The sequence below is a fragment of the Anabrus simplex genome, chromosome 11 (genome assembly GCF_040414725.1).
Source record: "Anabrus simplex isolate iqAnaSimp1 chromosome 11, ASM4041472v1, whole genome shotgun sequence".
Classification (NCBI taxonomy): domain Eukaryota; kingdom Metazoa; phylum Arthropoda; class Insecta; order Orthoptera; family Tettigoniidae; genus Anabrus; species Anabrus simplex.
In genome coordinates, this window is record NC_090275.1 from 108,853,378 (window position 1) to 108,867,006 (window position 13,629).

Consider the following 13,629-nt stretch of genomic DNA (forward strand, 5'->3'; position numbering starts at 1 on the left):
TAAATTTCTCGTTTTTTTATCCTCCCTCTCGATCTCAGCAAAACTGGGTGCATTTGGGTTTAGACTCTTCTGCCTGGCTCAGTTGTGGAATTCTTGGTAAGCCAAGCTCGCAGCTCCCGGAGAGTTGGCAGCACTGTGGGTTCGTATTGCTTCCTGCCATGTGTCTTGTGGTGATACATTCCCCGATCCTCTTACTCTTGAGTGGAAGGCGCCCTCTTGTCTGTCACCATCTCTCGGGCGCAGTGAACTCTCCCTAGGTCTGTTATACCTCGCTCGGTTTCCATTCCACCGCTGGTTGTTATTTCTGGTATTGTAACGATCTCCGTCTCGTCTCCAGTACGGCCGGTCATTCCTTCGCTGTTCAAATGAATTCCTTCGACGTTCTTGTCCTCTCCATCGGTCCGGTTCATCCTGCCATGTGCTCCGCCTTCGAGGTCGCCAGTTCGTGTCTCCTCTGGGTTTAGGGTTTTCTTCCTCTCGTTTCCTCAGGGTTGGCGTTTGAGTGCCGGAATTTTGACACTCCTTGTGGCTTCTTTCTCCAATCTGCTCTTCCGCCTGGAAGTTCACATTATGGACAGTCTCTATGGCCCGTATACGTGGCTGATGCAGTGCAGACGTCTGGTCCCAGAGTCTAAGCATTTCTTCCGCGGCCACCGCCGTCGTAACATTTGCAGCGATTAGAGCTCTTTGCACCTCTACAGGCAACTGCCTAATAATGTTCGTGACGATTTCCATTTCTTCGGGCTGATGATCTAGCTCTTGCAAACGTAAGTATTGGGATATAAAGAACTCGCTTAGTCTTGTGGGAGTACTATTGGCATATCGACGAGCGTAGAGCTCCATTCTAAGCGCCAGCTGATGCCCCTGATTCCAGAATTTATTCAGGAATGCGCGTTTAAACTCCTCATAATTTTTAAATGCTTGCCCGAATGCCTTGAACCAGGTTCCAGCAATCCCTCCAAGATACTTTTCTGCTGTGCGTAGCCTGCACTCTGGTGGTATCTGGCATTCGTCCATGTATGTCTCTAACTCTTTAAGGAATGAACGGGGCGTGACTTCCCCATTTCCCTCGAATTTCTTCGGTTTCTCCTCGGGTGCCCTAATCCAATGATAACCCGGGAGAACACTGTCCTGACTGAATAGGGTAGAGTTTCCTATTCTTGGCTTAGCCCTAAATGATTCTCCTAGCAGTTCGTGTCCCTCATCCTGACTTTCATTCAGGCTGTCACTTCCATACTGGCGTTCTATCGGGCTGTGAGTCCTACTCAGCTTCCGCTTCTTTACTTCGTTTTCCTCCTCGATTTTCAATTGGTCCAACTTGTCACGCATATTCTCCATTTCATGCTCTAACCCCTGTATTCGCTTCTCTGTTGTCCGTTGTTCCTGCTCTCGGCACTTCTTCAAACCCTGGACCTCAGCGCTGACTTCCTTCCTAGTCTGTTGTAAACCCAGTTCTAGTCCAGCAATCTTAGCCTTATTCTTTTCGGTCGCCTTCTCATATTTGTCAACTACTTCTTGAGTCCTAGCCTCTAGTTTTTCTTCGATTCTTACTAGTTCTTCTTGGGTATGGTCCATACGGACTACTACCGCTACCAGGTTTTCTCTAAATGTTCCTGGTTCAGACTGAGTCTCCTTGTCTTTTTCTTCCATACGCTGTTCTATTCCTTCGATACTGTCCTTTACCTCACGAATTTGTTTCTCTACCGTTCTGTGCGACTCTTCAACCTGTTGACTCAACTTTTCGGTCGTGGTGACACAGCACAGACGTACGTTCTCTATTTTCGTATCTAATTCTGCTATGGTTTCCCTAGTCGCTTCATTTTCAGAGGCCAATTGCTCCAAACGAATGCTAGTGTGCTCCTTTAGCTCAGTTATTTGGTTCGCTACCCGTGTCTCTGTGAGTACTAATTGTTCGGTCATTGTTTGTGTAACCTTTTCTTCGCACTCCGCGAATTTTTCTGTGAGTTGCTCGGTCATCGTTTGTGTAACCTTTTCTTCGGACTCCGCGAATTTTTCCGTGAGTTGCTCGGTCATTGTTTGTGTAACCTTTTCTTCGGACTCCGCGAATTTTTCCGTGAGTTGCTCGGTCGTTGTTTGTGTAACCTTTTCTTCGGACTCCGCGAATTTTTCCGTGAGTTGCTCGGTTAAGTGTTCTTTCAGTTCCTTTATCTGATCGCTCAGGTACCTCAGCACCTCCCCCATGTCTACCGACATTCCGCACACACTCGTTATAATGTCCGGCGGAAGAACCGCTCCGTATGTCACCGATTAAATTTCAAGTACAATCAATTTCCCTCAATTCTAATTTATCAAAAATGTTCCTAACTGCTAAACTCTCGAACTTTCAAAGCCTAAGTAGGCTACCTCAATATAACATCATGTCATTAAAACATAGGGTAACCGTCAGTACAACACTATGATACAAAATATATACAACACAAACACAAAATTCTCCAACAAATGTCATAAAAACAGCAAAACCTTCAACATGCAAAAATCAAAGCTATATTATCATAAACACAACACCCTACCGGTCAAATTCCACACGAATATCATCCAACACTCCACGGTAACCACAAAATCAGCACATCCTCGCTAATCAACCTCCACTGCAATATCCCTATACTAATGGCAAGGCCAAGGGACATCAAAATCACGAAATACCTCTCTGAACTGGCAGTCATACAACATCACAAGTCTCAACAAAATACTCCTAATACATCACAAAGCTAACAGTACAGATCACAGACCAAACTTGGTATACCTGCACTATACATAATTGAATGCAGCTGCCATAACATATGCCTGAGATCAAGCCTTGCACGACCTTTATTTACCGAAATATCAGATCCTGCTTTTATAGCCACAAGTTATGACCTATAGCCCTATTTACGGAGAATATCAGCAAAATACAACTTGGCTGTGTGAGCTCGTTTACACAAATATCAAGCATCACCTGACGGCATCATAAAACAAACTGTATGACCCCCATTAATGAAATATCGGGTCCTCAGTTAGCCACACCAAGTTCACAATGTTTACAATGGCGCTATGGTCCCTTTTACTGAAATATCGGGCCCATACATTGCACGGCGTAAATACTATGACGCTATGGTTAGCCCTCATTTACGGAAATGTCGAGCCCCACAGTTGCTTGGCGTATAAATACTATGGCGCTATGTTACCCCTTTACGGAATTTCGGCCAACACGTTGCTCGGCGCCATAAATACTATGTGCCCTACTGGACTCTGAGGTTCCGGCCAGGCGAAAGCCGGTCTCGAATCCAAGGTACAGTAGTGAAAGAACTCTCACAAACGTGAGCTGGTGCACATAGTCTTACCTGAACACACGTCCATACTCAGCCGGATACAAGCGCTCTTCTCAGGGATAACATGGGGATCAAGGGGCAACAAAAATATAACACTAGGACATGTGACTAATCAGGTAAGAATCGGCTAAATTAAAATAAAATAAAAATCTAACAGAAAACATCGCTGCATTCAAAGTTTAACAAAAAGGGATTTATTACATAAAATTTAAATTATTTACAAAAGAAAGAGCTTTCAAAATGCTTGGGTCAAGATAATGTTGAGCCGATGACAACCAGTTCACTGCCTTCACGAAAACAGCTGTGCTGTAACAAGCATGTTACAATTGTGTAAGTAACGAATTCTAGAAAAACGAATATCTGCTGAAATACACATCAAACAGTAATTCCCATAAAATTTACTATGCCTCGTACCATCGAACCCCGGTGCAAACAAATATCACCACATAATGTACAGTGTCCTGACTCGGTCACGAACCCTAGTCCCATGAAGAGTAATGCGTATAATATTCATAAGCAAACAATATAAAAAGAACACAACCAACATATCCAAGGGTGTCAATATCAAACGGGCCAGTGTAAAATGAATGTAGAGCAAATAGAACATTAAAAATCTCTCCCGGCTTTCAAAACATCAAGGTCGTCTCTTCCCCTTACACACTCGACAAGCTGCAGACGGCAATATCACCAAGTTTCAAGACTGTGACGTCAGGCACCACACCCTCACCCTCCGACCATTTCACCAGCGACAGTCCACATAATTTACGAGCTCAGCTGGGCTGCAGGCTAAGAAATCTCGCCTCTCAATAACATCGTACGTAATCTGACTGCTAAAGCACTCTTTTAAATACACCTGGGCTATCCGCCCTTATCTCAATATCACCAGCACTATAATATATCTTACTTCCGCCTCCCATGGGCTCAACCTTGATAATACAAAAGCACAAATCACGAAATGATAGTCACATAGCCATACTAAGGCATCTCCAATACATCAAATACACTCTCTAACTGTGCTGGGCTTTCTCATATCAATACATACAGTCAGCTGTCTGCATAATGCTCATATCTCTCAAATATTCGGACTCGCTCGCCCTGTCAGTGAAGCTAGGTGGATTACGGGTTATATCCTGGTCACAACTATACAGTCTACGTCTGCAGAAACAAATGCCTAAATGCGATACAATAAAAAGAATGCCTGCCTGTCAGACTAACCTACTATGACCAAGGGAGTTCGACCTGACCCATAAAGATAACACGTACGCTAAAATAATACAATCAAAGGAAATATAAACACACCCACAACGAATCTACAAACAATCATCTACCCTAATGTACGGGGTTCGAGCTTGAGGCCTAGCTCTTCATTACAAATAATTTTCCCTACCATAACTAATCTGTTGACTGACGGCCCCCTTATTCCTATCTAAATTTAAATGACATGCTTGAAACAGAATTGGAAAGCTCTGACCTTATGTTATTGATGACATGACGGAGCGGCCCTCCCTGTGGACCACTGAATTTACCACATCATGGCAGACTGCGACGCTTGCAGCAGATACTGTTGACCACTTGGAGACATTCTTTCTTGCGTGACTCCTTCGTACAGCTCCCTAGTTGGTTAGAAGATGTCCCCTTCGACGTCGCGCTGATCAGGTGCTCCCAACGTTCCTGGATCGATGCCCGTTGTCGTGTTGGCTTCAGCTCCGGTTGTGGCTTCCTCGCAATGATGATGTCAAAACTCGTTCTGATTTGATGCTGGGTTTATTCCTCGCAGATACCGTAGTACCAGTTGTATGTGCAGCTCGAAGACAAAGCGTTGTTCTCAGTACCAACACGCAGAATGACGACTCGTTCAAGCAGCCTTCCGGTCAAAGAATGAGCCTGATATGCCAGGCGGCCTCACTTTTATAATCAGTTAGCGTAACCACGCCACTTGATCGCGTGCAGGATCCGCGCGCCCGCGACTCGCCGTTCTCCCGCGCAACTCCCGCCAGGTACTCTCTTTAATGAATGCATTTATGATTGCAGCCCTAATGCATATCAAAATTAAGCAGAAATTATGCAGGTTGCATTTCTTGTCTCAAATCCAATGCAACTCTTCCGTAACCAAAGATATTAATTTAATTCTTTCTTCCCTCCTAATATAAGTTTTGCCGGGATCCGGGAAGCGTCCCCAATCTTCATTAAGTGGCTTGGCTTGGGACATAACTCCCTTTAATAAGGTTCTGGAGATTTCTCATAATGACGCTCCAGCTCTCTTCACACAAGAACGCGTCTTCTGGACTCTTTTATGAAATATACTATAAGACAATGACTTCGTGGGTGGTCTCATGTAATCCCAATATCCAATACTAAAATCTATGCTATTGGCTCATGAACAGTATGGTTCAATAGTAAGCAGTCGTTTGTCCATAGCATTTCTAATGTCTTCAGTAACCTTCAAAAGTCCTGTCGCGGTACTGTGCCCCTTCTTAAATCCAGACTGCAAAGGGTCCAAAAGAGCATTTTTATTTAGGTACTCCAGAACCTGCTCGTACACTAAACGTTCGAAGGCTTTAGAAAGCGCAGGGAGTATGGACACCGGACGATAGTCAGAGGGTGATTGTGGGTCTAAACTCTTAGGTACCGGTATAATATTGGCTGTTTTCCAGACAGTTGGGAAAGTTCCGTTTAGTAAACAAACGTTCAGTATGTGCGTCAGTATAGGCAGGACAGCACCCATAATGTTATGTATAAAAGCAATAGGAATATCGTCTATACCTGTGGCCTTTGATTTAATCGAGTACAAAGCCTTTTTAACCTGATTTTCTGTGACACTGTGAAATGTGAATGGTGGATTGGCTGGAGGGGAGGGCGGTGAGACGGTACAGTTAATTGGGGTAGGTTGAATATTTATTCTACTAAAGTAATCGTTCAGTTCGTCAAGTGGAATGTCAGGAGTTGTCTGTCTCTGTTGATGTTTTCCTATTCCCAGAGCTCTAAGTTGGTCCCAAGCACGATTAGAATTTATGTTGTTAGCTAAATTCCGGAAATATGCACATTTTTAATTTCTGATTAATTGCTTTGTGCGATTTCTTAAGATCCGGTAAGATTCAAAGTCTGCGTCATCTAGGGTATGCTTATAATGTCGAAATAAAGAGTCACGGTGGGCCATCATTCTCTTGGTTTCATCATCTAGCCATGGACAAGAAGGGCGAGAAACCTTTATTCGACGTTTGGGGGCATGTCTGTCATATAAGTTCTTTACCATCGTATTAAACAAGTTAACTTTAGCGTCAGTATCATTTAGACTCCGTATATCGTCCCACGGTAGTTGATAAGCGTCATCTTTCAAGTAATCCAAGTTTAAGTCGTTCGTATTTCTGACAGTAATGTACTTGGGTTTCTATTTAGGCACTTTGAGGGAATAGGATAAATATATAAGGTCGTGGGTCAAAATGGATGGTACAGGGATTTGTCCATGGGTTATTACTTTACCTGGGTTGTTCGTTATAATGAGATCTATGAGTGTGTGTGATAAACGGTTTGTTGCATACACGTGGTTCGTGGGTTGTAGTGGGAGAATGGTCATGTTACAAGTACTAAACAAATCTACTAATCGTTTACTGTCATGAGTCGTATTAAGTAGGTTACAGTTAAAGTCACCCATAATGATTATGTGTTCATAAATAGCCTGGAAGTCTAGTAAAGACGTTTCGAATTCGGTCATATCAGTTATACCAGGCGGTTTGTATATGACAGAAAAAATCACTTTTTGTCTGTTGATATTTACTTCAACGAACATGAATTCCGGCCGTGTTCGTACACCCTGGGAAGAAGTACATATCACTCGGCTCTGTAGATCGTTTCTACAGTAAATCGCTGTCCCGCCACCACGCCTTCCCTCCGACCGATCGAAGCGTATTAGATCATATCGATCGATATCAACCATGGAGGAAGGGATGCTAGGAGACAGCCAGGTTTCAGAGATGCAAAGTATATGTAAATTATTTTCCGTTAGTATTGCTTGAATTTCGTCGTAGTGCGCCGGAAGAGAAAGAGCATTTACATGGCAACACTGTAGACTGTAAGAAGAGGACGACAATGCTTGTTTCAACAGAGTACCGGTACTTGCTGAGAAGGGAGAGACCGACAGTGGGGGATTATTGATACTGGCACTGCCAAGGTCAGGTCCAGGTGCACAATAACTGTCTAGCTGAATACTAAGAATTCGAACAAGTAGAGTATAAGATAACAATACATGCTATTTAGAAGAAGGAAACTCACCTCGACTTCCTGGAGAATGAGACAGCTAACAATCACTTGCCGGCATTTACACACACATTCACACGTTCTTAAAAACACTATAATAATAACAACAACAATAATAATTACAAGAAACGTAGTTGTTAACGTTTATCCCACTAAAACTTTAAAAATTTCAAATCCCCATTCGTGGTAATAATCTTCTTAGTGCCGTCTGGAAGCAGAACTACAATACGACCATCTAGTGTCCACACATTTCTCATGCCGAATCTGTCCCGAGCAGAATTTAAAATTGCCTTACGTGTTCTTGTCAGCGATTCAGTGATCAGCATTTTCGTGCCTTTTAGCTTGCGCTTAGCACCCCACACGTGTTCACGTTCCCAGTAGCGAGTGAACTTGACGATAATCGGCCGCTTACCCGCTGTTAGTACCTCTGCTGCTGTCCTCTGAGGTTTTCCAATTCGGTGGATTCTATCGATCCCTTCCATGGGCACTTCCAACTCTAGATGTTTGGAGAATACGTCCTTCACTTTTCTGTAAATGTCTTCATTTGGTTCCTCGGCGATACCATGTATGAGCAAGCAGTTTCTTCTACTGTACTGCTCTGCCTCATCCAGTAGCTCGTCATGTTCCTCCAGTTTATGTTGAAGATCATTTAGTTCATCTCTAAGCGACTTGAGTTCACTGGTTATCGCTGACCTAAATTCCATGAATTCCTGCCTCAAGGAAGCTAGGGAATTACCAGCAGGGTTGGTTGTGCTGGAGCCTTGGGAGCCATCAACAAGTTCTAGGCGTGCCTCGAACCTATTCATAGCTGCTTCAAATTTATCCAGTCTTTCGTGTGCACCTTTGACTGAAGGCATCTTCCAACGTACACTAGTTACTAGTTACAACTTAACACCACTTTTCACACAACTTACGGATTATATATGCTGTTTTAAATGCAGTTAGCGCGGGATAAACACGGAGCACACTCACAGCGTCACCTCAAAGTCCGCCATTATTGACTATTACTCTGTCAGATGGGGAGAATAAACTCGATCGCTGTTGTGCGAACTATGACTGATCGTTAAACATCAAGTAGGTCACCGTATTTTTAACGGGTATATCAGCTAGTTTGTTATATTATTAGTGTAAAATGCCCCCGCCCCCAATCTGCTGTATCTAATAAATAAATAAATAAATAAATTGATTTGAAATTCTAATACCGTAGGGATAGGAAAAGAACAAGTGTTGACCAAAGGAGGTCGGATAGGATAGAATAAAATGAAGAGCCTGACGCAAGTAGGTAAAAGTAATACCCGGACTCAACTAAGGGCCCAATCTATGTCACTACTGATCAGCATTTAGGGCAGTCGTCCAGGCGGCAGATTTCCTATCTGTTGTTTTCCCAGCCTTTCCTAAATGATTGCAAAGAAATTGGAAATTGATTGGACATCTCCCTTGGTAAGTTAATCCACTCCCTAACTCCCCTTCCTATAGAGCAGGGCCTCTTAGGCTGGACGGTGCAAAAGACGACTTCGCTTTGTTGACCAGGGTGCAGACCCCCACTCCTCGATTTGGAGCAATAGCTCTGTCTCTCTATTTCCCCACGCCTCTCTCCCTCTTCGTCAGTTGCTCCGCAGCGCTCCAAATCCGAGCCGAGTGGAGTCGAGTTGAGCCGAGTAGCCCAGAGACGAAGCGTTGGTCCGAGCCGAGTGGGACCGATGTACTGTGCACAGGAACTATGCGCCGCAAGTTTGCACGCGTGAGATTATGGGAGTTTGAGAGGCACTGCTATAGAGGATAATTTGCTCCAATTTGTCCTCTTGAATTCCAACTTTATCTTCGTCACGCCTCCATGATAAGAGTTCCTGGGGCCACTTTTAGTCGCCTCTTAAGACATTCAGGGGAAACCGAGGTTGTTATTGTAACGCCCCTCTCACAGTGGCTTGCAGACTGAACGCTAGAAGGCATAGCAATCTCTAAAGAAGTCGTACTTACTACAGTTATTAAATGGTGCTACTTTTTGTTTCAGGAGGAAACAGAAAAGTCGTTGCAGGAAGAGATGGATGGAATATACAACACGTGCAGAGAGCAGCATAAGATCTGTAAAGGTATTCTGGAATTGATCTCTTCAAGTACAGTTTTGTTTCTTTCTCGCGTTGGTCTTATTAATAAGCTAATTTCTTGTTTCCTTTTTCCAGAGGAGGAGAAAGATCTGGCGGAATGTAAGATTCCCGAAAGTAGGGATGGAAAGGTAAGTTTATAACTTACTGGAGGATCCGCGCTGCTCCACAACATTAGTTGTCTTGATATCACTGTAGTTGTCGTGTTGTTCCTGCCACTTTCAATGGTTTTGTGAACAATTAAAAAGAAACGCGTTATGGTATGCCGCAGTTCGTGATGTCAAGCTTGGTATTGTGTCGCAGAAGGCCATGGAATTGTTAATCGCAGTTTTTCTATACAGAACGGCTGTCTTGTGAGCTCATACGTTAGTCTCGAAGGAGCGTTTTTCTCCAGGCGGAGAACTTTTTTAAGTTACACGGCCTTCACTCTTTCTAATGTAACGACGTTATCCTTTGATAGGCGATCTCAGATAATGTCTAAGGCGTAATTCATGATGGGGTCTGTTTGTACGAATACTTTTTTCCTCAACGGCATGTGAGTTATTAGGATCGCTCTGCCATCTTTTGAGTATATCTGGAAGCTGGGAAAGGTTAGAAAATCAAAGAGTATCTAGCAGGAAATTGTATTCTTCTGCATGCAATGACATTACTAAGGATGAAAATCACATGTGTGAGTACAGAATGAATTGCGGGTTAGGGTAAGCCTTCGCCTGAAATTACTGGAATGATCATTTAATGATTCGATTTTATGATTACTCAAAGTTGTCTGAACTCAGAGACCGATCAGTGTTTCATGATTCACCGGCAGGTAAGTCCGGAGAGAATATAATACACACGAAGCAAATCAATCCAATGGAAAGGACGGATGGATTTGCCAAAGCTGTTTTAAGTAAACTCTTTTAATATATAGTTATAAATATCGTCAACGATGTCTGCTTCTGCTGTGAGAAATTGTTAACTCCAGAGAGGAGTACGAGCAGCCCTGGCAGGTGTTTACATCTCTACTGTGTCCTTTCTCTGCTCCAGGCCTCCAGGAAACAACAGTAGAAGCACGGGGTTTTCCATATAAAACCTGATCGCTTAGTCACAGCCGGCCTGTACTCCGTCGCTCCTTAACTCTGTAAATCTTCATATAACAGTATAAGAAACCACTAATGTGGATGGCACCCGTCATCCATTCTGTAACTAATGTTGTATGAGTAAGTTACTAACCAGAGAATTTTTACTCCTTATTTATTAACTACAGTAATTGTACGTAATACCAAATAGCGTTTATTTAATACAGCATATCTGATCATTCGAACACTGTGATATTAAGAAAGGACACAAAATACATGGAAATATTTCTGTCCTCTCACTGACAGTTTTTGGTGCTAAACAGAGAGGGGTCCAGAAAAATGTAGACACTCTTTGACAGTTAATATCTTTGGAACAAAATGACATATCGTTGCAATTTTTGCCCGGTAGCGTAGTCCATTGCTTTCTCAACAGATGATGATAGTCACGTGGGTGGCGCGATATGTTGGCGCGCGTTTTCTAGCAGATGGCGGTGCAACAATGAATGCAGTAAGATTATCGTTTGAGCACAATGCAAGGCCGTATTGAAGCGATAATGGAAGTACATAAACATGATGGAAGTACAACGGCAATGGTGTAATGTGTACGGAATTATTTCACCAACACGTACAACAATTTATCGCAATCGAATTAATTTGAAGCAGACAGTACTGTTAGGGATGTGCATAAGAAACGGCCTGGTCGACCAAAATCATCAACAAGTCCAGCTTCCAGCGCTATAGTGCTCCAACATTTTGCTAGGTCACCTCAAAAATCTGTGTCTCAGGGTGCGTGTGAAAGCGGGGTAAGCCGATCAACCGTACGATGAATTCCGAAGGCTGCAAACTGGAAAGTGTACACTCCGAGATTGCTGCACGCTATGAACGAGGACGACCTGGATCGAAGTATGGAGTACTGGGAATGGTTTCAAGGCATGCTTCGCAAGGGTAAATGGTTTGCAGGGATGGTTGTCTGGTCTGACGAGATGCAATTCAAACTGAACGGTACAGCAGACCGCGACAACTGCGTGTACTGGGCTCCTGAAAATCCTCATGTTCACGTGGACAAACATGTTAATCTACTCGGTGTTAGTGTGTGGTGTGATCTGTCTTCGAGCGGTTTGATGGCCCATTCTTCTTTGAAGGTACCGTACCTGGTGAGATGTAACTTAATATGCTGTAACATCGATTTTACCTGCCACCCGAGACGTGTTTGGAAGTAAAAGATTTTACCTGCAACAAGATGGGGGTCCGCGTCACTACCACAGAGATGTCAGAGCCTACTTGGATCAAAATCTACCTTGACGATGGATAGGTCGAGTACCAACCATGGTCTCCAGACCTTACACCTCTTGACTTCTACCTATGGGGGACCTTGAAAAGTGAAGTTTATCGACAGAATCCAGCTACATTGAACGAACTACGAGAAACCATCGACGCGTCCTGTGCTGCTGTCATTCTGGCAACACTGACAGTTGTAGTTCGGTCAGCAGTTCAGCGGCATTGACGTTGTTTGGCTGCTAATGAGGGAGTCACTTTGAACACACAAAATAATGTTTCCCCCGCGCAAGAGTTTTAACGGCAAGCCATTTTGTTCCATTAATATTGACTATCAAGGACTGTCTACATTTCTCTGGAAACGTATGTGTGTACCATTTTCAAGTAATGTCAAAAATTCTGTGAATGCAGATGTTCAAGTTTGCATACTCTTGAAAAAATCACCACAAATGTCCATCCGATTGTCAGGGCAGGTCCAGTTTTTGAACTTGTACACTACCTTCTTGTTGTCTTGTTCCGGCTTCACCCACATCGATGACAACGGCCTCTATTACCTCGGCGTTCCTTGACCGGCGATCCGATTGTCAATCCAAGGATGGATTCTTTCTTATATCGCTGTGAATTTGAGGTTTTTCGCTTTCCTTTCAATTTGAGGTTCCAGCAGCGCCCAAGCGACGTTCTGTGAAAAGTCTGCCCTCCTCACTTTCTCGTCACTGTGGGTTTCCATCACTTCAGTAAAACAACGATGATAATAGAGAAGTGTTCTGTGTAATAATAACTAGCTTACCATGTACTTTGTGGAGAATCCCATAGAGAAGAGGGCAGTTTGCATTCAGTAAGCGCAAACTTACCAACGGCTGAATTTAGGAGCGTGGATGACAATGGTCCTCCAAGCAAATATAGCGGCTAACAGCAAAGTCAGTGAAGCAGCACAACATTTGAGACTGAAATGGGTGATTAGATAAGAGATCGCCAGTGAGGTACACGAAGCGCTGCATGCGTAGTTGCTCTGAGTTTTAAACAACCGTTGTTGAAATCTGACTGGACGACACCTGTCATCCAAGCGCCTCATAGCAAATGTTGGAAATGTCTTTCTTTCTGAGCTAAACAGGCAATGCACTGGGTGAACATGGTTTAGTTTACCCACTGTAATATTTCTGATCTTGTCGAACTGGTCCGACGGTTAGTACAGCGGGTGGGATCGAACTAGTCCAACGCTGAAAGATCAAAACTGAGGATCGAAGAAGCCTTATCGTCCGCTCGTATGATGTATTATACCAACTGTCCACATAAAATGGCACAGAAAGTAGAGTAAATATATGTAGCAGCCTTTCAGACTTGTCAAATGAAGTATAAATATGTCCTTTGGGTTAGTTCAGGTTCGCCATTTTTGACCCGATTGTGTCTGTCACCTTTTGAATCTTTAAATCCCTCAAAAACGACTAACTTAAAGCCCCTTTCACTTAACATGGTAAACATTGTACACGTCTAGAGACGTGACACTCAGACTACAGTTCATTCCACGTTATGGACCTACAACGAGTGAACACACACCCTCTGAGACACCCATAATTCCTCATGATTAAAGGTTATTATACTGAACTTTATAAT

General features: G+C 43.5%; 1 protein-coding gene across 1 annotated transcript in view; it reads left to right on the plus strand.

The window, feature by feature from the left end:
- The first annotated feature begins 9,598 nt into the window (after positions 1 to 9,598).
- LOC136883309 (general odorant-binding protein 19a) overlaps positions 9,599 to 13,629 on the plus strand; it is a 43,572-nt gene continuing 39,541 nt past the window's right edge. Inside the window, exons 1-2 of the mRNA XM_068229674.1 lie at positions 9,599 to 9,673; positions 9,764 to 9,816. Of these exons, the coding sequence (XP_068085775.1) occupies positions 9,625 to 9,673; positions 9,764 to 9,816 (102 nt within the window). The 5' untranslated portion in view covers positions 9,599 to 9,624. The remainder of the gene's footprint in view (positions 9,674 to 9,763; positions 9,817 to 13,629) is intronic.